This window comes from Panthera uncia, chromosome F1 (genome assembly GCF_023721935.1).
Source record: "Panthera uncia isolate 11264 chromosome F1, Puncia_PCG_1.0, whole genome shotgun sequence".
Lineage (NCBI taxonomy): Eukaryota > Metazoa > Chordata > Mammalia > Carnivora > Felidae > Panthera > Panthera uncia.
Genome location: NC_064813.1, coordinates 52,152,093 through 52,176,269, shown reverse-complemented (window position 1 = coordinate 52,176,269; position 24,177 = coordinate 52,152,093). Strand labels below are relative to the sequence as shown.

Genomic DNA, 24,177 nt, shown 5'->3' with positions numbered 1-24,177 from the left:
ATAGATACAGACACACACACACACACACACACACACACACATATATATATATATATATATACACACACACACACACATGCATATACACACAGGAATGATAGTCAGCCATGTAAAGAGGAATTCCTGCCCTTTTTTTTTTTTTTTTCAACGTTTTTTTTTTTATTTTTGGGACAGAGAGAGACAGAGCATGAACGGGGGAGGAGCAGAGAGAGAGGGAGACACAGAATCGGAAACAGGCTCCAGGCTCCGAGCCATCAGCCCAGAGCCTGACACGGGGCTCGAACTCACGGACCGCGAGATCGTGACCTGGCCGAAGTCGGACGCTTAACCGACTGCGCCACCCAGGTGCCCCTTTGCCCTTTGAGACAATATGGATAGACCTTGAGAAAATTATGCTAGGTGAAATAAATCATACAAAGAAAGACAAATACTATATATTTTCACTTATATGTGGAATAAAAAAGCCTAACTCAGAGAACTAGAGAGCAGAATCATGGTGACCAGGGGATTGAGGCCAGAGATGGGGGGAGGAATAGGGAGACGTCAGTCAAAGAGTATACACTTCCAGCTATAAGATGAGTAAGTTCTGGTGATCTAAGTTATAGCATGGTAAACATAGTTAACAGTACTATATTATATACGTGAAAGTCATTAAGAGAGTAAATCTTGAACTTTATCACCACACATACAAAAAGGAAATTATGTAAAGAGTAGGGAGATGTTAACTAACCTTATTGTGATCCTTTTGCAATGCACATGGGTATTTAATCATCACAATGTACATCTCAATCTTACATGTGTTATGTTAGTGCTTCACTAGAGTTGAAAAAAAATACCCAGAATCCGACTTTTTTTTTTTCACTTATGACAGCCTCCACTTACTTGATTACCACAATAACCTCTTAAGTGAGATTTATGCTTATGCTCTTGTTCACTATAATCTGTATTCAACCCAGCAGCCAGGGTGATATTCATGAAATCCATATGATCATGCAACAATTCTGTGGAAAATCCTCTGGAGTCTTGCTGTGTAGGATCTTGGATGAAAACCCCAAATCCATGCAAAGACCTACAAGGCTCATGTGATCTGGTCCCTCATTAAATCTCTGATATCATCTCTTACTTCTGTTTCATGTATTTGCTCTGCTTCAGCCACACTGACCTCCTTGCTATATCTGTTACAGGCATTTTCCTCCTTCCAAGCCTTTGCTCTGTTTGTTGTCTCTCTTAGAATGGCCCTCCCTATAGAATCCCAAATTGACTCTCACCCCTTCCAAGTCTTTAAAAGCTCAGTATGTCACTTTCCTGCCAAAGCCTCCACTGATTCTTGCCTTTTAACATTACCCAGCACTCCTGATTCTCCTTGCTCTATTCTATGTTCATTATAGCACTTTGCAATTATACACCACTAATATCCTTAAACCCTGTTAGACATTTAGTTTAAAACCATGCTGTCTCCTAAAATGCAGTATTTTTTTCACCCCAAAACCCCACACCTTACATAATCTGGGGGCACACCCTAACTATGAATGTAAGACTTGACAAGGTTTGGTATTTCAATCCCAGTTCATCAGTCATACTGGGCCTCTTAAGTAACATGACCTCCCAAACATACTTACTTCTTCATCCTGGTCTCCCCCAGTCCCCAACTAACATAAAAATGCAAGTTTCCCAATCCATGGAGGAGGATATTTTGTGACAATAGAATCAAGATATAGATGGTAACCCTGGAACCAATTGCCACAACAGGCTACTAGGCATCTGAGGCAGATTAATATTCCTGGTGAGTTTAGGAGTTAGGCGATCAAGGCCACTTTCAAAGTATGAAGGCTGTAGCATGAAAGGGAATGGTTCATTCTGTAATAAGGAGATTCTGTAATGTGGTGATACCATGATGATGTAGTCTGACCTCATCGGCCTGAGGATGGTAACTAAGGATTAACTTAAGTAAGTACAAATTAACTAAGGATTTTTAGCTGTGCAAGTCTGTTCCCACAAACACAGACAAACAAGTATAGGGCCGCATTTGAATGGTATGAGTTCCTCACCAGCTACAAACTGGGTAGCCCAATCTCGACCTCAACAAGCTAGGATGTAAGTAAAAACTTCCCCTTCACAGAGTTCAGTTGTCTAAGAACATTGTAGCATCCAGCCTTATTTGCAGCTGGGTCAAGACAGTCTAGTATGGACAGCAATGATGCTCATGCAAAATATTCCAAAGTCTCTTGGAATTGACCACATGGAGTACAATTTTGGCAGGGGCCTGTTCTTTCAGAAAAGTTAGAGGTACTGTCATGTTCAAATACCACATCTTTCTCCTATTTGAACTGACAGACCCATCAGGGATTCCTGCTTTACTCTAGGTGCAGTGCCTCCTTGATTTTGCTCTTGAAACTGGACTTAAAGTCACATCCCTAGCTTCTCCTTCCTTGGGAATCAAGGAATTCAAACAGGCAGTAGAGAGGCTGCATGGCCACCAAGTTCTTGGCAATCAGAAGGAGAAGGTGAAGAGGACAGGGGGATGGTTGGTAATGTGTCCTTTGCATCAAATTTTCCTATAGTAAATAGTAGTTTATACTCTTTGTGGCATATGAGACCACCGTTCTCATGATTTTTAATTTAGTAAGTTTCATAGAATATTAATCCAAATGGAGGTACCCCAGTTCTGTCTGACTTGTGCACATGTGGGACAGCATTCCTGTCATCATTTAGCAGTTCCTGGCAATACTGTACGAGTTCACCACGGGCTCCAAAATGTCCTTGTAACATATCTTCTGACCACATTGTTTGGGGGTGCCCACCTCAACTGGTACCACTGAGTATCAGTGGGATAAAATTTTAATGAAAACAAGGCTTAATTGAAAACATTGTGAGTCTCTTCTTGATGGCCACTCTTTTGGTCTAGAGAAACTATATTTAGTGTAAAATTATTTTTTTGCCTTTTTTTTTCTGATGCCCTACATGTTTAACCAATTGACTGTACATTGCATGAAAACCAAAGTGTTCTTTTCTAGTTTACTTTTGCTATCAGTGCAATGCAAAATCTATTTCCCTAAATTAGGTTGTACTTCATTAATCTTTTAAATGTGAAATTGTAATGGTTCAAGGTTAATGAGATCTTGAAATATGTGTTACTTAAATTATGACTAACTTATTTCAAAAATATCCCAGAAAATAACTACTTCTAGTAGTATAAAAGTATGAATGATGTTTATCAACCTGGTAAAGTTGACTGAAATTTGGTTAGACTCATCGACAAAATATTATTTTTTTAAAGGTTTATATATTTATTTTTGAGAAAGAGAGAGGGCGCGTATGAATATGCAAGTGGGGGAGGGGCAGAGAGAGACAGGGAGACAGAGAATCCAAGCTGACAGCACAGAGCCCAGATGCAGGATTCAATCTCCTGAACCGTGAGATCTTGACCTCAGCCAAAGTCAAGAGTCGGATGCTTAACAGACTAAGCCCCCCAGGTGTCCCTCCACAAAATAATTACTGAGTACCTTTATAAGAGAAGTGCTCAGGGTATTTCAGAATTGAATTAGTAAAATACAGATTGGCTTATTCTAATGCAAGGGGAAATGACATACATTAGAAAGGTAGACAGAAAGTACTAGAGAAATTCAAGCGAGGGAGAGATCATTACTAGCTAGGGTACTATCCCATTCTCTCCATCAATGGTCATACCTCACTCAACTATATCTAGATCATCTCATTCTTAGTTCTTTATTCATTGATTCAAACATATATTCAAAACCTACAGTGTGCTAGACATTGTGCTAGATACTGAGAATGCAAAATCAATCCTTCCCTCACAACATTCAGTCTAATGATTGAATTACGTGAAGTCACGTAAGCAAATCACTGTGACAGTGTTATAATGCTATGCAAAGGTATGTGTAAATACTGTGGGAGACAAAGGAGAGGGTAATAGCTCCACCTTGTGCCAGGGGTCACAGCAGGATGTGTTAGGAGCATCTTAAGAAAGAAACAGACTTTTGCACTTAGCCTGGACAACTTGAAGGTCAAATAACAGGCAGGCAGGTGGACAAGAGAAGAAAAGAATTCTGCAAAAGGAATTACAAGCACAAAGTCATTGTTACGAGTTATGTATTTGCATTTCAAAAGCAACTCCTGTTGTCTTCAAATATGCTTTAAAAATAATTTAAATGTCTCATTTATTTTTCAACAGAACCATTGAACTAACTCTAAACGCAGAAAACGATTTACCTGGTCATAGACATTCAAGAAGACAGTCAAATTGTTAAAATGAAAAAGTTAAACCGAGAGTTTGACTGACACTTGTCTGTTTAAAAATAACCGTAGTATATTTAAAGGATAAAACAGCCTATATTTATTGCTATTGATTTTTAGGACTATTGATTTTTATTTTAAGCTTTACTTTAACAGTTCTAAGAAGTAGGAATGTCGAGGAGTTGTAAGATCACCTGAATAAAAAATATGATGGTAAATAAATTCTTTTTCTCTCCACCCTCTAGATTTAGCAGCGTTTACGCCCCACCAGTTTCTACTTAGTGCCTGCACGCATGTGGGATGTACAAACAGTTCCCTGGTCATACTGTCCACGGCACAGCTGCCACCAGAACACGTGGATTCCCCACTTCTGACTGTCCTGGATTCTAGAACAATATATGTCCAGTAAGTAGAAATGTTTTTGTTGCACACTGGTTTATGCAAGAATCCCAGTGAGCTCAATCAAGAGAAGGGTTTGTGACATAAAATTAATTTTATTGTGATGAAATGCATAGAAGTGATTAGTTCAGTGGTTCTGGGAACCTTTGATTATCACTTGCCAACTTAATTTCCATTTTGTCTTTATGCAATCAGGCTGAGCTACATACGGACACAGATTCTGTGGAGACTTCGATAAGGGGAAACTGACCACTTACAAGACCGCCTTGGGCTTTCCAAATGGGTGGGGTTATCAGTGATGAGTTGGAATTAGAAAGTCTAAATATATATTTTCTTTTTGAGTGTAAACTAGGACCTTCTTGTTCCCTGAAAGTTGAAGTCAGAAAGGAATTTTCACATACAGGCATGTTCAGATTATTTTTGATATCGAGTGATTCTTACCCATTTCCTGATCTGAGGTGCAAGGCAACTTGTGGTACTGGATCAAAACTTAACAAATCTGTCTTGCCGCCGGTTAATACTTGTTTACATCCATTTCTGTTGGTCTCAGTTTTCCCACCTGTAAAAGAAGAGTTTGGGCTGAAAAAATTATGATATTCATTCGAGCTGAAAAAACATTATGCTTCATACCAATGGCTCCAAGTCTGAACTGGCCTATTGGCTTTCAGCGCTGCCCTAAACTGAGCCCGCATTACTTACGCCAAAAGATTTCCCACTACTCTAAGTATTTCTCAGTTTCTCAATTTCTGTCAGTTTTATGATTTGCCCTGCTCATTGTCACCGACACATTGTAAGTCCTATCTGGACTATCCTCTACTTTTTCTTTTTGCCTACCAAATCCGATCCATCAAGGATAGTCTTCTGTATCTAGGTATATTCTCACCTCATTCAAGAAGTTTTATTTGACTACTTCAGCACTTCAGTCCTCAGCTTCTCTGTATTCTGTAGTTGTATGTTAATCTATGTTAGATTGCTCGTTTTTGTGGCAATTGTCTTTTTGCAAAGCGATAATTATGTTATCTCTCGCTCTCCCATTTCCCATAGGTTCTCAAATGTTCTACTTCTCCCGTCTTGTTCTATGGCTTAAGTTCAAAATTAAATACTCGGGCACACATTTACTATATTATTAGCTAATTAAAATTATAAGTAACTAGAAAGCAGGCACTGTGTCATATTTTCTTTATACCATTCAGAATAGACATTTAATAACTACTTGGGTTTTTTTTAACTTTTTTTAAAGCTTTCAGTGTGTGTGTGTGTGTGTGTGTGTGTGTGTGTGTGTGTGTGTGTTTGAATGGCATAAATCCAAGTTCATATGCGTCCTTTAAAAATCTTGCACATTTCAGGTTTGACTTGAATGAATGATGGATAGTCATGCTATATTTTTCCATTCCCAGGTGGAAACAACCAAGAAATGTAAATGGAATTCTGGAGCGCTATATATTATATATTTCAAATCACACGCATAATTTTACAATTTGGGATGTCATCTATAACAGCACAGAACTTTTTCAGGATCACCTGCTTCAATACCTGTCCCCTGGTAATAAATATCTCATCAAGCTGGGAGTAAGTTCACTTTACTTCTGTCACTTTCTCTTCCTTTCCTTGCTGCTTCTCTTTCCTTTGTCCCATCTACTCTCTCTCCCTCACTTAAAAAAAAAAAAAAAAAAAAAACACACACACAAAAAAACCGAAAACCAAAAACTCACATATTGCTATTGAGACAGAAAACTCCTTTCACATTGTAAATTTGAATATGATCTAATACCTACATATTTATTTTATATTGTACAAAATCATAGCATACCAATCTGGGTCAGTAGATTTTTTCTAAATCTAATTTGGGATTATCAGAAATTATTTCAGTTTTGTTATTTCTAGAATGTCATAATTGATAGGACTTTTTCTACAATGCCTGAATTAATAAGGTTATTTCCCCATGGATCTTGTATTCATTCGGAAAACAATGTACAGTATGAAAACTTAGGTCTTATATTTTAAAAATGAAGGTTTAAATGACCCTCAAATATTCTGGATTGTTATTATGTTCTGGTTTACATTACATTTCTTTCTTGAAAGAACAGTCACTTAATAAAACCCTAGAATCAACATACTTTAGAGGTCTTTAGACAGACAATAGCATTTTTTAATGCAAAATAGCACTTTTATACAAAGGTCTTTTAAAAGACCTTGATATTACTGTGGAATTTATACTCAGTACTTCCTTTTGTTTTTTGATGAAATATAATCTTTTTTAAGTTTAATAGCACATCTGAAAATAACTGAATATAAACATGAGATTGTCCCTATTTGTTTTAAACACACTCTTCATTTTATAGCAATACCTATATAAGGATATTTGCTTTGATAAATGCCATAGAAAATATTCTGCTCTTGATTATGAATAAATTTACATTTATGTAGACACTGTGTATGCATTCATTTTACTTAACATGCTCTTGAATGCTCTAAATATTATACCACGAGAAAATAAACTACATTCAACTATTGCTAACTGTCTGACCTGACACCACAAAACAAGGGCAATCACACAATGTTAAAAATCCTGTTCAGAACTGACTCCATGTGCCTAGGTGTTTAGCACACAGATTGGCTTATAAAACAGCATCTTTGATTACTTACTTGTATTACTCAATATGTAAGAAATATATTAACTTGATTTTCAAAAACTGATACAGAAATCCACACTATTTTCAAAACAGTGGTATTATCAAAATCCAGAAAAGACTCTATTGCTTAGAAGCAACCAAAATTAAGTAAAAATTGTTGTATTTTTAGTTTTATCAGGAGACAAAGGTCATGAAACAAAGTTATACTCCCAAGGCGAGTTTTAGGATATGCTGTGCAGTCAGTAGAAATCCACCTCAATATCCTGTTTTGTATACATCTATATCTTTAAAAATAAATACCCCTAGATTGGAAGTCTGCTCTCCTGAGTTTCAATTCAGACTTTACTAACAACTATGTAACCCAAGGCAAATTCACTTAACCGCCCTGATTTTTGCATTCTTTCAGCCTAAAATTGGGACTTTGAACTAAATGATTTTTAATGTCTCTTTGAGCCCTAAAATTCTATGACACTAAATCATTCTATGATTCCAAACAGTATTCTATGGAGTCAAATGAAATCTGTCAGCCACTGAGTAATGTTGATGCAGGATGTCATAAAGATGTGGAAGTCTTTGCCCTAACTCTTGTTAAGGAAATAAATTTGCTCACGCCATTTTTGATTTTTTTATATCACTGTATTTATTAGTGTAGAAAATACACTAATATATTTTTCAGGAAGTATTCAACTAAAAAGTTTTTTTATTAACTCTATAACCAGTAAATTAAATGAACCAGAACATTTTAGGTTCATCCTGGTTAATTGAAGGATTATTATATATTTCACAGTTTCCACATAATAACTGGCTTTCAAGGTCATTAGATTAGTAGATGGAGATTAGGTTCTAAGCCAAGTGGAGTTGCCTTTATAGTCGGTCTTAGCATATTGAAAGTTTCTGAAAAATAAAACATACAGATGGCCAAGCCTTTAAAAAATAGAGGAAGATACACGAGGATTCAAACCGCTGTGATTTACTCTAGACTCAGAGAAGGTGTTACTTCAAGTGGCTTCATGTAATATTTCCTTTTAACTAGATTATAAACTCCTGAAGGGTAGAGACAGTATCTTTCAAAATTCTATCTGTGGAGTCAAGCCCAGTGCCTGGTAGAAATTGGAAGCTCAACCAACGATTCCTGAATGAATGAACACTAAGTCTATTTATTTCATAAAGAATCTGAGACTTCTGGTATGAGTTAGACGGTTTGCTGTACAATGTGGGAGTCGAGGACTGTGTGGTTCCAAGCATATGTTTTTCCTGCTGGAAGAAACAGCATGACATGTCACTACATTCAACAAATGGTATTGTGGAGTGTGGTAGCTCCATATAAAGATAATAAGCCAAAAATTAAATAAAGAAGCTAGTACCACAGACAAGTTTCAGTATATGTGTGGTCTGATAATTTTCATATCACTGCTAGACATTTACCTCTTGATGAATGCTAAGTGTATTTCCTGAAAAGATTCTTGGACATGATGAACTTAATTTTTCAAAAGATCATTTATAGATAGCATGGCCTTGTTGTATTTCTTCACACTTTAAAGTATGTTGCATTCTTAATATCCTCAGAGCCTGCTTATCTGAAAACAAACTATTGATAAGGAGAATGCTAGCTTTGGATTTTCCTGACAGTCCTCATTTCAAAATATTTGGTATACATTGATTAGTTACTCGTGTCCTTGCCCCAAAATTGAATCCCCTATTCGGTCAGAGGTTACTGGTCGTTTCAGAGTGGTAGTATCACTTTGTAATTTAACAAAAATGGCTGCAACTGATAAAAGCTATGGGAGATGAGTTGAAGCTCCTTATGGTAATGGCTCAGAGGCTTTCAAAGACCTTGCCATTTCATAAAGGCATCTTGAGTCAATCCCACCCTTTTGTTTAGTTTTTCCAAACCAGAATTTTAATCAGCATTCAACTGCACTGCCTGCAGTGGCCCCTGGTGCTGGCAGGTCAGACAAGATACTGATTGATTCAGTTTCATTTAGATAATATCAGTTGGATGTGACCAATAGGAAGCAACTTTAAGAGCATTTATTTCCTTGTTGAAGGAACTGCTCACTTAGCACCTCTAAATGTATGCAAAAAGTACATGGAAGAAACAAAATAAAATATTGTGCAGGTAATTTTGTTACTTCAGCAGCCTCTTTATAAATTCTGTTTTATTTGCAAGAAAAATTCTCTCATAAACTACTTGGATTCCTCCAAGGTCTCTTTGCCAAAATATGAATTTATGGATCTCAGATGACACAGCCCAAAGAACAATCCTTCCAAACCACAGCACGGCTTTATTTATCCCAAAAGGCATCCTAAAATTCTCAAAGCAAAGTAAATTTCAATTCACATTTTGTTTTTAAATATACATATAATTATATATCATTTAGTACACTATTTCTTTGAGGAGAGTTAGCTGAGGACAATTCTTAGGACATAAATAAGAAAAACATAATAGTGACAAATAGACTATTAGAATTAAATCCCAGTGTGTTATAAGGTTAATAATAAGATGCTCCAACATTTTTTCCCCACCTAAGGAAAAAAATCTAGGAACTGCAGGTGGGCAGATTTAGCTCTCTCTGAGGACGGGAAAGACTGTTCTTTCCATCATTTTCCTTTGATAATTCAGCTGTTCCACTTGGCCTCTTTTCCTGCCATGTTTTCTAGTAGACTTTTAGCATGTTTGAAATGTTTTATTTTCATGTTTCTATTTTAATGTTCAGATAGTTTTTTCTTGGGCTAACAATGACATGTCCTAGAGCTTGAGTCAGTGTTTGGCCACAAGCTTAATTGATTCCTTTTTATTTGCAAAGATTGTGTTCTCAGGAGGAGTATGGTTTATCTCTTACATATATATGCACATGCTGTAACTAAGAATTAGAGGAAACCCACAGAGGTTAATTAGGTCCCAATCTTAATGCAATTTTATGTCCAAGCCACAGTTTAACCCATCAAAAACTTTCTTACGCTGATGAGAAATTATCCTGGAGATATGGGCCACTGTTACATTCTTCCAAGAGAAAGTGAGATTGATCTCACTTATTATATATACTTATATAATGCCATTTATTATATATACTCCTAATAAAGAATTTGCAACTATTTGCAACAACTTGGCAAAAAGTATACTTCAACTAAGAAAATGTCTTTAAAAATAAGTCAACTCTCTCTTATTTTTAGGAGAAAGAAGATCAACTGTGTTAGGTATCAGAAGGTTGTTCCCTTAATATCAAAGTGAAAAGCAGGGAACAGGCCTAAAGAAATAAAAAGGTGTTTTAATTTTTTATATTAACAATAACTACCTTCCTTGAAAATGGACTAAATATCTGCTTTTTACATCATCCTGTGATTTTACTTCATTGTCCTTACAGGTTTTTGGTAAATTGTAGTGTTTTTTGAACTATTTTTTTTCTTTTTGAAACATTTTAAAATTTTATCATGTAAATTACAAGTGTAACCTAAAAATATGCGGAACAAAGGTTAAATGTAGTTTTTTCAAATATATGTGTTATATCAAGATACAATTCCTCACACTCTAGCAAATATATTCTGGAAACACCCTGTTTGTATGTCTCCCTTTCCTGGAGAAATGCTTATCCAATAAGTTAGGCAGCAAAGCTAATTTCCTAATACACTTAAACATTTATTTTGGAATTACTTGCAGTAATTTCTGGGTATCTTTAACATACATGTTTTCACTGATGACATTAGTAATACCTTATTAGGGAGCAGGACGATTCTGTGATCACTTTAAGTGTCCTGGCCGTGCAACCAGCCCGTTTCCTCTAGCACTTGAGTAAATGATTTGACCCTTTTCACCATCAAACAGTCATTCAACAGCTGCTTTGTTGTTGAGATATGAGAAATACTATATTGTTCATTTTCACATTGTGTTATACTTTAAACATATTGGTCACATGATAACAAATAAAAGACAATTATATTTGCCACAGATCTTTTCTTTTCCTACAAATCACTTGTTTTATCCTAAAGTAGTTTCAGTCTCTAGTACTGTTCTCAGGTAGTGCGCACACACACATGTGTGCACTTAATTCATTCTAGAAAACCCTGGGTAAGGCTGATTTCATCAAGGCTATTCACCCAGGCAATATATGCCCTACCTCTAGGCTCTAACATAGGAATTACTTACAATTCATACATGCATACATTCTGGGTTATTTTCTAATTATTGGAGATGGCTGTCTCATGTCCTAAAAGGCAAACTAATTAAATGTCAAACCTCAGCATTGAAACAAATATATTTAGTGGAGGGAGGGGGGGGGAGATAAAGAAAACTATTTTTAAAAATCCTGAACTCTTATAATGAATTATTTTTTTTTTCAATGCTCACTTAAACTTTTGGGACCCAGAATGAAATGTGTGTGTGTGTGTGTGTGTGTGTGTGTGTGTGTGTGTATTTGTGTTTGTGTTTGCATCTCTCCTCAGGCTTGCACGGGGGGTGGGTGCACAGTGAGTGAGACCAGGGAGGCCCTGACTGATGAGTGTGCACCCGAAGGTGTTCCGACCCCCACAGCGCACTCCTATTCACCTTACTCCTTTAACATCTCCTGGACTGAGCCTGAATATCCAAATGGTAAGTGAACTCTTTTAGCCTCAAGTTAAAAAGATGATTAGCAAAGGTAAATTAATATTCTAAATGGCAGCTTATATGTGGTGCTTAATTTTTAATGATCATTTTAGCACATAAAATACCTGAGATAGTATCATTGTCTGTAGTTGGGAGACTGTAGTTTTTAGGCTAACACACAATTTTGGTGGCTCAAAAGTGCTCCCTTTTGATAGTTCTTGTGTACTGCATCTTATTGTTTAATACATTCCAGAAAAGGTTGAAAGAACAGATGAGGATTCCCAAAGTGCTGTTGTGACAGTGACATTATATTTGCAATGACTGTCTGGTTTTGACAGTCTGTTCGTTCTTGAACAGGGAGAGAGGTGGAAAGCCTGTGCACATAACGTATTTCAAAATGCCTTTGATTTCACAAGTTCATCTTAAAAGAGACAACTTGGAATCTGTATTTTTAACATATTATATGTAAATATGTCAACATGCAGCTTTTAAACAGTGTCTGTATTAAATACATATATATATTAGGGACACCTGGGTGGCTCAGTCAGTTAAGCATCTGACTTTGGCTCAGGTCATGATGTCACGGTTTGTGCGTTTGAGCCCCGTATCTCTGTGCTAACAGCTCAGAGCCTGGAGCCTGCTTCAGATTCTGTCTCTCTGTCTCTCTGTCTCTCTCTCTCTCTTTCTGCCTCTACCACACTTGAACTCTGTCTCTCTCTTTCAAAAATAAATAAACATTAAAAAAATTTTTTTTAAATATATGTATTTTATACTTGTTGAGCTTCATATAGATTGTGTAGATTTCTAAGTGATATACACATCTTTGCATAGTTTAGAGAATTAAGTCAGCCAGGTAAAGTTGTCTAAAATAAAATCTTATAATGATTTTGTAATAACTTGGAAGTAGAAATTGCTTTCTTCATTTATTGTAAATATCTTTAAGTTTCACACAACACAGTGTCATTGTTCCACACTGATAGAAATTTATTAACATCAAGTCTTGCTCCCTTTAAAACACATATCAAGGCTTTAAATATCATAGAAATTGTTTTAGGTAGCTAGTTACTGAATACTGAGATGGCCTCTTTTAGCATAGCCAAAGAGAATGGAAGAAAAAAAATGATAATTTTATTAGTTTGTCTTTTGTTTACTATGATACTAATTATTCTAGTCATCTCATTTTAATTAAACTTTTGGCAAATGCATTAGATATATTTGAGGTAATGGAGAGAGCTCAAATAATTAGAGTAAGTGATTATCTCTGCTTCTCAAGTGATTCCTATACTGTTACAAATTTTCTCATAAAAAAATAAATGGATCTCTATTTGATACTTACATTAAACAGTCAAAAAATCTTGCCATCCTTCGTGCTCCACAAATGAATCCAGTCCATGCAATGCAAATTTGAGTGATTTATTCCAATTGGATTGCTGTTAAATGCCATCACGTGATTTGCATCATAAAATACAACACTTTCAGTCATGACGACTGGTCATTGCAACTCTGGAACAGCAGCTCTACTTGGGATCCTAGGTTGACTGGAGAAATACTTTCTACATTCCAAAGAATATTCGTATATTATGTTTTGTGTATTTACGAGCAACTTTTAAATATATGCATTGAAACGAAAAGAACTGGAAAAACTTTGGATATTTGCATAAACACTTTCATATTCTAAAGTGTTGCGTTTAATCACATTAGAATTTTCAAAATTTTGATTGTGGGCAATGGTTAGACAGTTAAAAAGTAATAGTGTTCATTAAAAAAAAAAAAACCTTTCATTACTTCTGTCTTCACTTTCCCCAAATTTTCCAGTGTTTGATTTCTACTGTCCATTGTCTGGAGAGGGATAATGTGATTCTTGGAAAACTCCTTGTTCCTCTATTTGTTTTTAAAGCCCCCATAATTCCCCCTGAAAACCTGAAGAATAAAATCCAAATTCTTTAGTCTGGCATTCAGGTCACTCCCCACTTGTGGCTCAATCTGCATTTATAGAGCCTTGTAACACACTTTTCTTTCTAGAATACTTATGGCTTACTGTAAGCTTGCGAGATGTGGGTGTGCAGTCAAATCGGCCTAGAGGCAAATATGATCTCTTATGTGTAGTAGTGTATTACTTTAGGAAACGTACTAAATTCTATGAACCCCAGTTCTCTTGATTATAAAATTGGAGTTGATCAACCCCTATTTTCTTTCTATCTTTACTTGTGGAAATCTAACCCATTCCTCAGGATTAAACGTGGGCCTCTTATTTCATACAATTGTTCCACTCTTCCTTGAGTCAAAGGTAAGCTTGCCCTCTTCTCTTGATCACATATCCTGTTTCTAGGCTTTCATAATGACACGTACTTCATTCCTTCTCGGTTCAGATTTATTTGGGTACTTGTCCAACATGACCATCCATGATAAGGACCCCAAATCATTCATTTCTCTTTACCTTCACGGAGCCTAACAGTGTATTATACTTTCTGTTGGCACCTAATTATATTTAGTTTATTCAGTCATTTCTTGTGAAAAATTCCACTTGATCAGGAACATGTATACTGTAGTTCTGGCTCTCTAATGATACCAACAGAAAGAATGGTAGTTGCAGGCCAATTCCTGAAATATCTTTGTTTGGGAGGTATTTGTTCCTGAACTGTATTTGTTTAGCTGTGTGGGGTCTGATGCTAGGTTTTTCTTTTAGCAATTTGGATTTTTGCATTTGAATGAAGAACTTTTAATTTCCTTTTCCTTAGGATACACAGGTCAAATTTAATGGAACTAGACCCATATTGCAATATGTGCTACATTAGGGTTGCTTCCTAAGTTCTGACTATGCTGCAGAATGAAATAGGTTTCATCCTTATGTTACTAAAGAAACCCTTTCAAATTATTTTTTTTTTGTTTATTGATTTTTTTTTTTGTTTATTGATTTATTTTGAGAGAGAGAGAAAGAGAATGCTGGAGGGGCAGAAAGAAGGAGAGAGAGAATCCCAAGCAGACTCCACACTGTCAGCACAGAGCCTGATGCGGGGCTCGAAGTCATAAACTGTGAGATCATGACCTGAGCCGAAACCAAGAGTTGGCTGCTTAACCAACTGAGCCACTCAGGCACCCCCAAATGATTTTAAATAGTGTTTCTGAACCTTAACTGATCATTAGAATCATCTTAGGGGCACTGGTTGAGGAAGTAGATTGCAGTGCTCCACCAGAGCGCTTGAATAATCAGAATATCCCATAGGCTATGTTATCATCAAACATCCTGGAGTCCTCCAGCTGAAGGACTTTATATTCATCATATCCAAGTTGATTTCTCCATGTGTTCTCTGCCCTTCTACTTTCCCTTTCTCCTGTGTTCCTCCTCTCACTAATTAGCACAACCCAGTCATGCCAGCCAGCAACCTGGATGGCTTGACTTCAACCCATGCCCACTCCTGACTTCTTTTGCCACATGACCCCCAACTGCACTCCTCTAATGAAGGTCATTGATATTTCTCACCCAGATAACTTCAAGAGCCTCCTCATACCCTGCAAAAATCTGAATTTGTTTTTTCAAAGTATATTTTTTGATGACCTCCTAGGTACCATCGTACCAAGATGAATCTGCCCAATCCTTTATCTTAAGGACATTATAGTTTCTTGGGACAACAAATAATCACAAGGTAGAGATGTGAACAAGGTGCCAAATGAATGGAGAAGAAGCTCCCTGAGGAGCCCTATGGGATGTGGGAGTGGCATCTCTCTGGGTCTTCCAGAGATGTACGTATATGCATCTAGATGATCATGTTGTGTCATGGAGGCTGCTTGCATGGTTTTGCACACTCTGGGGGCACCTGGGTGGCTCAGTTGTTTAAGCGTCCAACTCTTAATCTCAGCTCAAGTCATGATCTCACAGTTTGTGAGCTTGAGCCCCACATTGGGCTCTGCAATGACAGCACAGAGCCTGCTTGGTATTCTGTCCCTCCCTTTCTTTCCTCTTCCCCCACTTGCTTGCTCTCTCTGACTCTCTCTCTCTCTCTCTCTCTCTCTCTCTCTCAAAATAAATGGATGAACTTAAAAAAAATCTTGACTCTGTTAGTCAGCTGTTATACATAAATAATTATTTCATAGGACTTATTAACATGAAGAAAAGTTGTGGAGAAACAGTAAACCCACTTTCAGTAGTAACTATAATATTTCCAAATATATGCCTATATGTGACAAAATATGAGAGGTATGAAAAGCTCTGATAGAAATGTCTAGTTCTTGCTTGGTAGACTTCAGCCACCATGGGTTAGGAAACAGGCTCTCTGCTTTTTATAAATGATTCTGATTTAACAGTCACTTTTTACTCATCACAGTCTTGTGATAATCCTTACCCAGTGGCTAAGAGAATGGCCTCTTGCTCTTCTGGTTTCCATTCTCTTCTTTGTCTCCCACTCTGCTCCTGCTTAACAGCTTGTACTGGAAGCTTTCTCTTTGCTTCAGGATGTGCTACACATGCTCTGAGCATTTTTCCTATTCTGGAACATTTTGTTCTGTGCTGTACTGGAAGTTCTAAGGATAGTGCCTGACTCATAATAGATGCTCAATTAAAATTTTGCTGATTAGCACTACCAAAAGAAGAAATAAATGCACAGAAGATAACAAGTGCTGGCAAAGATGTTGAGAAATTAGAACCCTTGGGCACTGTTGGTGGAAATGTAAAATGGCACAGCTATTATGGGAAGCAGTATGTAAAATTCCTCAAAAAATTAAAAATAGAATTACTGTGTGATCCAACAATCCTACTTCTGAGTATTTATCCAAAAAAATTGAAAACAGGATCCTGAAGAAACATTTGCACACTCACAGTCATGGTAGTGTCATTCACCTTAGCCAAGAGATGGAAGAAACCCAAATGTCCACAGACGGATGAATGGATAAACAAAATGTGGTGTGTGTATATATACAATTGAATACCACTGCCCTTAAAAGAGGAAATTACCACCTTTGGGATCAGCAAAGGCAATCATAAGAGGAAAGTATATAGCAATCCAGGCCTTTCTAAAGAAGGAAGAAAGATCTCAGATACACAACCTAACCTTACACCTTGAGGAGCTGGAAAAAGAACAGCAAATAAAACCCAAAAACAGCAGAAGACAGGAAATAATAAAGATCAGAGCAGAAATTAATGCTATAGAAACAAAACAAACAAACAACAGAACAGATCAATGAAACCAGAAGCTGGTTCTTTGAAAGAATTAACAAAATTGATAAACCACTAGCCAGTTTGATCAAAAAGAAAAAGGAAAGGACTCAAATAAATAAAATCAAGAATGAAAGAGGAGAGATCACAACCAACACAGCAGAAATACAAACAATAGTAAGAGAATATTATGAGCAATTATATGCCAATAAAATGGGCAATCTGGAAGAAATGGACAAATTCCTAGAAACATATCCACTACCAAAACTGAAACAGGAAGAAATAGAAAATTTGAACACAACCATAACCAGTAAGGAAATCGAATTAGTAATAAAAAATCTGCCAAAATCAAGAGTCCAGGGCCAGATGGCTTTCCAGGGGAATTCTACCAAACATTTAAGGAAAAGTAAACACCTATTCTCTTGAAACTGTTCCAAAAAATAGAAATGGAAGGAAAACTTCCGAACACTTTCTATGAATCCAGCATTACCTTGATTCCAAAAGCAGACAGAGACCCCACTAAAAAGGAGAACTATAGACCAATTTCCCTGATGAACATGAATGCAAAAATCCTCAACAAGATATTAGCCAACTGGCTCCAACAATACATTAAAAAAATTATTCACCACAACCAAGTGGGATTTATACCTGGGATGCAGGGCTGGTTCAATATCCACAAAACAATTAACATGATTCATCACATCAATAAAAGAAAGGACAAGAACCATATGATCCTCTCAATAGATGCAGAGAAAGCATTTGACAAAATACAGCATCTTTTCTTGATAAAAAACCCTCAAGAAAGTAGGGATAGCAGGAGCATACCTCGAGATCATAAAAGCCATATATGAACGACACAACACTAACATCATCCTCAATGGGGAAAAACTGAGAGCTTCCCCCTAAGGTCAGGAGCAAGACAGGGATGTCCACTCTCACCACTGTTATTCAACATAGTATTGGACGTCTTAGCCTCTGCAATCAGATAACACAAAGAAATAAAAGGCATCCAAATCGGCCAGGAGGAGGTCAAATTTTCACTCTTCGCAGATGACATGATACTCTATATGGGAAACCCTAAAGATTCCACCAAAAAACTGCTAGAATTGATTCATGAATTCAGCAAAGTTGCAGGATATAAAATCAATGCACAGAAATCGGTTGCATTCCTATACACCAACAATGAAGTGACAGAAAGAGAAATCAGGAATCGATCCCATTTACAGTTGCACAAAACCACAAAGTACCTAGGAATAAACCTAACCAAAGAAGTGAAAAATCTATACACTGAAAGCTTTCTTTCATAAGAAAGCTTATGAAAGAAATTGAAGAAGACACAAAAAAATGGAAAAAGATTCCATGCTTCTGGATAAGAAGAACACACGTTGTTAAAATGTCTATACTACCCAAAGCAATCTATATATTCAATGCAATCCCTATCAAAATAACACCAGCATTCTTCACAGAGCTAGAACAAATAATCCTAAAATTTGTATGGAACCAGAAAAGACCCTGAAGAGCCAAAACGATCTTAAGAAAGAAAACCAAAGCAGGAGGCATCACAATCCCAGACTCCAAGCTATACTACAAAGCTGTAATCATCAAGACAGTATGGTACTGGCACAAGAACAGACACTCAGATCAATGGAAAAGAAAAGAGAACCCAGAAATGGACCCACAAACGTATGGCCATCTAATCTTTGACAAAGCAGGAAAGAATATCCAATGGAATAAGGACAGTGTCTTCAGCAAGTGGTGCTGGGAAAACTGGACAGTGACATGGAGAAGAATGAACCTGGACCACTTTCTTACACCATACACAAAAAGAAACTCAAAACAGATGAAAGACCTCAATGTAAGACAGGAAGCCATCAAAATCCTCGAGGAGAAAGCAAGCAAAAACCTCTTTGATCTTGCCTGCAGCAACTTCTTACTCAACACGACTCCAGAGGCAAGGGAAACAAAAGTAAAAATGAACTACTGGGACCTCATCAAAATAAAAAGCCTCTGCACAGTGAAGGAAACAATCAGCAAAACTAAAAGGCAACTGACAGAATGGGAGAAGATATTTGCAAATGACATATCAGATAAAGGGTCAGTATCCAAAATCTATAAAGAACTTACCAAACTCAACACCCAAAACACAAATAATCCAGTGAAGAAATGGGCAAAAGACATGAATAGACACTTCTCCAAAGAAGACATCCAGATGGCCAACTGACACATGAAAAAATGCTCAACATCCCCCATAATCAGGGAAATACAAATCAAAACCACAATGAGATACCACCTTACACCTGTCAGAATGGCTAACATTAACAACTCAGGCAACAACAGATGTTGGTGAGGATGTGGAGAAAGAGGATCTCTTTTGCATTGTTGTTGACAATGCAAGCTGGTGCAGCCACTCTGGAAAACAGTATGGAGGTTCCTCAAAAAACTAAAAATAGAACTACCCTACCGCCCAGCAATTGCACTACTAGGCATTTATCCACAGGATACAGGTGTGCTGTTTCCAAGGGGCACATGCACCTCATGTTTATGGCAGCACTATCAACAATAGCCAAAGTATGGAAAGAGCCCAAATGTCCATCGGTGGATGAATGGATAAAGAAGAAGTGGTATATATATACAATGGAGTATTACTCGGCAATCAAAAAGAATGAAATCTTGCCATTTGCAACTACGTGGATGGAACTGGAGGGTATTATGCTAAGTGAAATTAGTCAGAGAAAGACAAAAATCATATGATTTCACTCATATGTGGACTTTAAGAGACAAAACAGATGAATGTAAGGGAAGGGAACAAAAATAATATAAAAACAGGGAGGGGGGACAAAACCGAAGAGAATCATAAATATGGAGAACAAACTGAGGGTTACGGGAGGGGTTGTGGGAGGCGGGATGGGCTAAATGGGTAAGGGGCGCTAAGGAATCTACTCCTGAATCATTGTTGCACTATATGCTAACTAATTTGGATGTAAATGTAAAAAAATAAAAAATAAAACAAGTTATAATTTAAAAAAAGAGGAAATTACCACATACTACAATATGGATGAACCTTGAGGACATTATGCTAACTAAAAGAAACCAGTCACAGAAAGACAAATACTGCATGATTCCACATATATGTGCAATCTAGAGTCATTAAACACATGGAGTCAGAAAGTAGAATGTGGTTACCAGGAGCGGAGCTCAGGAGGGGGAATGGAGAGTTGCTATTGAATGAATATAGTTTCAATTTTGCAAGATGAAAAAGTTCTAGAGATCTGTTATACAACAATGTGCATTTAGTTAACAATCTGAACCATACATTTAAAAATAGTTAAGATGGAAAATTTTAAGTTCTGTGTTTTTTTTACCATAATTACAAAAATATGATGTAGAGAAGATATAATAAAATGCAGTAAACTTTTAAACCAGAGAAAGATTAAGGACTGTGTTAACTTAAAACAAACACAAATTTCAATTAATAATCACATAAAGATATATGTATAAAATATACATTTGTTAAACCAGAGTGAGATCATAACTATCTGTCCTATCGTGCATCTTGCTTTCCTCACTTAACAACATGGCGGAGACATCTTTCCGTGGCAGTTAAGCATAGCCCAACTTCATTGTTTCGAAAGGCAGTATAGAATCCCACTGAATAAAACCACAGCTTATGTGACCCATCTTTTAGCGGTGGATATTTAAGATTTTGCTGTTACAAAAAATGCTACTTGCCATTAATTGCCTTAGACTGCCAAGTAGTCCTTACACACTGGGTCTTTATCACTTGATTCACACCTAAGACTTTGCTTTCCTTCAAACAAGTACTACCGAATTCTAGTCCCATACCTGCAAAAATGGTGGTGTGGCAACTCCAGTCCTGTTTCTCTAATTGGAGCACTTGGCATCCACATTGCCTCTGGCAAAAGTGTTCTTGGAGCACCCGGGTGGCTCAGTTGGTTAAGCGTCCAACTCTTGATTTCGGTTCAGGTCGTGATCTCACAGTCCATGAGTTGGAGCCCCAAGTCAGGCTCTGCACTGATGGTGTGGAGCCCAGTAAGGATTCTCTCTCTCACCCTCTCTCTCTGACCCTTTAGAACTCTCTCTCTCCTTCTCTCTCAAAATAAATAAGCTTAAAAAAACAAACAAACATGTTCTTTGCAGGTTGCAAATTCAGGCAGGATTTTAAAACCTGAATTAGAGCTACTTTTAGGTGGATAAGAATCCTTTCATCTGTAGCACCCTGACTCTTCCTTTGTCAGACCATCAGCCATCAATGAGAAGTAGTATGAAGGATTACTGTCTAATAAATTTGGGACCTGTGTTGTGCAGATTACAATTGCATAATTAGAATTACGCTTTTGAGAGCTTCCAAATTCTCATGAGCCATATTCCTTTTCAGAAGCTTAGGCCTCAGAATTTGTAAATATGTTTTTTCCTCACACTTGAAATCCACCTTGCTAAAATCAGCATACATATCTGACTACACCAAACTTATTCCTCATTATTTAGCATAATGTTTAGTGACATTTGAAAATAATTAGAATATATGCTTTTATTAAGAAAATAGTAACTAGAAATATAGAATATGAAATTGTTCTCATTTATTTTTTAATGCTCAGGCTCCAGGCTCTGAGGTGACAGCACAGAGCCTGACGTGGGGCTCAAATTCACAAACTGTGAGATCATGACCCAGGGTGAAGTTGAACACTTAACCAACTGAGCCATCCAGGCGCCCCTGCTTTATTATTAATATTTATAATTTCTTATAACTATCCACTATCTTGGACTTATGTAAATTTACTAAAACAGTTTCCCTGTTAGATTGTGACCCACATAAGGGCAGGGATATCCCTTGTTCTCTGTGTGCTTTGTTCCAGGTTCTAATTCCCCCAGTTGGCAGGGTGCCAGTCATGGGTAGGTGGGTATTAAATACCTGGGAAAGGAATGAATATTCACTGATGATAGGGACAATGATAACATGGCAATTGTGTGGACATGAGAAGTATATGCATGTGCAATCATATAATATGTGCAGATGCACATTTATAACATGTTTTTACAATTACGTAATATAGGTGAACTATTTCAAAGGCAACAGAAAGGCATCTCCCTCTTGGTCTGTGGAAGACACAAAGACCCAGTCACTTGGCATAAGATTTTCTCAGCCTGGTGATTTGTCAAGATTGTAAAGAGAGATAGCACGTGAAGCCGGAATCTGCTGTGCATGCCTCAGTGGGAAAGGGGTAGATTGTTACTTCCCTCAGAGTTGAGTAATGTCAAGATGGGCATAGGAAAGAGAGCCGGGTATGCACCGGACTGGGTCTTGGGGACTTCTTGAGAAGAGGAACCTTTGAAAACATTTTCCTAATTCAGCCTTTTATATGGGGCTGGCTTTTTGAGATTTTATATACAGATATATGCGAAGACATATCTGTATTAGTAAGTGTCAACAGGAACAGAAACAATTTAGGGAGTTAATGATCTTTGCAGGTGTATACGTAGTGCCATGAAGACAATAGAACATTGTTGGAAGAACGTTTAGTTCAGTTTTTAAGCATATGTATGACGTCAGAAATGGGTAGAAGAGAAAAAGTTAGCTGTAGAACTTTTATACAGGTTATAGGATATCCTATATCCTATATCCTATAGGATATAGATACTATATCCTATAGGATATAGATACTATATCCTATGTTGTCCTTCACATTGAGAGATGATAAAAAAGATGGGGCACCTGGGTGGCTCAGTTGGTTAAGCGCCTGACTTCGGCTCAGGTCATGATCTCACAGTTCGTGGGTTCGAGCCCCATGATGCGCTCTGTGCTGACAGCTCAGAGCTGGAGCCTGCTTCCTATTCTGTGTCTCCCTCTCTCTCTCTCGGCCCCTCCTCCACTCGTGCTCTGTCTCACTCTCTCTAAAGTAATTAAACATTAAAAAAATTTTAAGAGATAAGAAAGAAACTTTTATAATATATGTGTGTGAAGGTGTATGTGCAAATACTGATTCACCTATACAAAGAAAGAAGTATTTGATTTCCCAGCAATGCTAATAGTCGTGGTAGTAGTAATAGCTGCCACTTGTAACCGTCTGTCAGGTACTTTAATCCTCACAACTAGTCCATGAAATGGGTATTGCTATTCTACCATTCAGATGTGGAAACCCAGACTTATAAGCAATAATCACTCAAGACAACGGGTTAAGTAGGAATGTAATACAACACAAGGTGTGAATGACTCAAGTTCATGATTTTGTTCACTGTACTCTCCTGCCTCTGCTTTTTGCAAAATAAGCTCATAATTCAATATTCCATCAAGCCATGTGGGGAAAAAAAAAGTTTTTAGATACTTTTACTTGTTTGATGCCTTATTCTCAGTGCCAAATCTCAAAATTCTTAAGATCTCTGTTCTGATTTTTCTCTGGTTTTAAAGAAATAACTATTTTTTAAAACTTCTTCTTTTGAAATAACTTTATTTTTAAACAGCCAAAATGTGATTCTATTTTCTTTCCTGGAAATGCTCCGTTTTAATAGGAGAAATGGATTATAGAATTCAGTGAATCACTTAGGAAAACTGCTTGACAGTTTTGAGCAAACCTTGTGTAACTTTTATGAAACACCTCCAATCAGTTTGTCAGGTACAATCTCCCAAGCACAACCTTTTTTAGATTCCGTTGATTCCATTTTTAGGAGCGCATAACAGTAATAAGGCACGATTCCACAATGTGAAAGCTGTTCTCTCTTTTCCTTTTTAATTGAAGGATCAAGTATTCACACAGGGAGATATCTGCCACAATCAATCATCATCCGGACCTTGGGGGAAAACCCACGGTTGATATTCACATTGCCATGATGTACTGGAAAAAACAAACAAATATGTTTGGAGCATCTATATTCACTATACATGTTATTTTTATGACACACTAAAGCACTGTTGTTTAATTCTTATAGTAAACAGAATTCTTCAGTGTAAATAGAGATACCTTGTATTAAATTTACATTGTATTGTACTTGTATTGAATTTCCTTGGTTATATATGACAACCTATTGAGCACCCTAGGAAATACAATTTGACATAACATGATGAAGAGGCACAAAGATATATATCCCAGAGGATGTGCTTTGTGGACAATTATGATTCAGCTTCCCTGTGAAAATTAAACACCTTA

General features: G+C 37.0%; 1 protein-coding gene across 1 annotated transcript in view; it reads left to right on the top strand.

Annotated features, from left to right (window-relative positions):
• USH2A (usherin) overlaps positions 1-24,177 on the top strand; it is a 733,950-nt gene that overhangs the window by 374,490 nt on the left and 335,283 nt on the right. Inside the window, exons 32-34 of the mRNA XM_049634559.1 lie at positions 4,500-4,659; positions 6,051-6,222; positions 11,727-11,874. Of these exons, the coding sequence (XP_049490516.1) occupies positions 4,500-4,659; positions 6,051-6,222; positions 11,727-11,874 (480 nt within the window). The remainder of the gene's footprint in view (positions 1-4,499; positions 4,660-6,050; positions 6,223-11,726; positions 11,875-24,177) is intronic.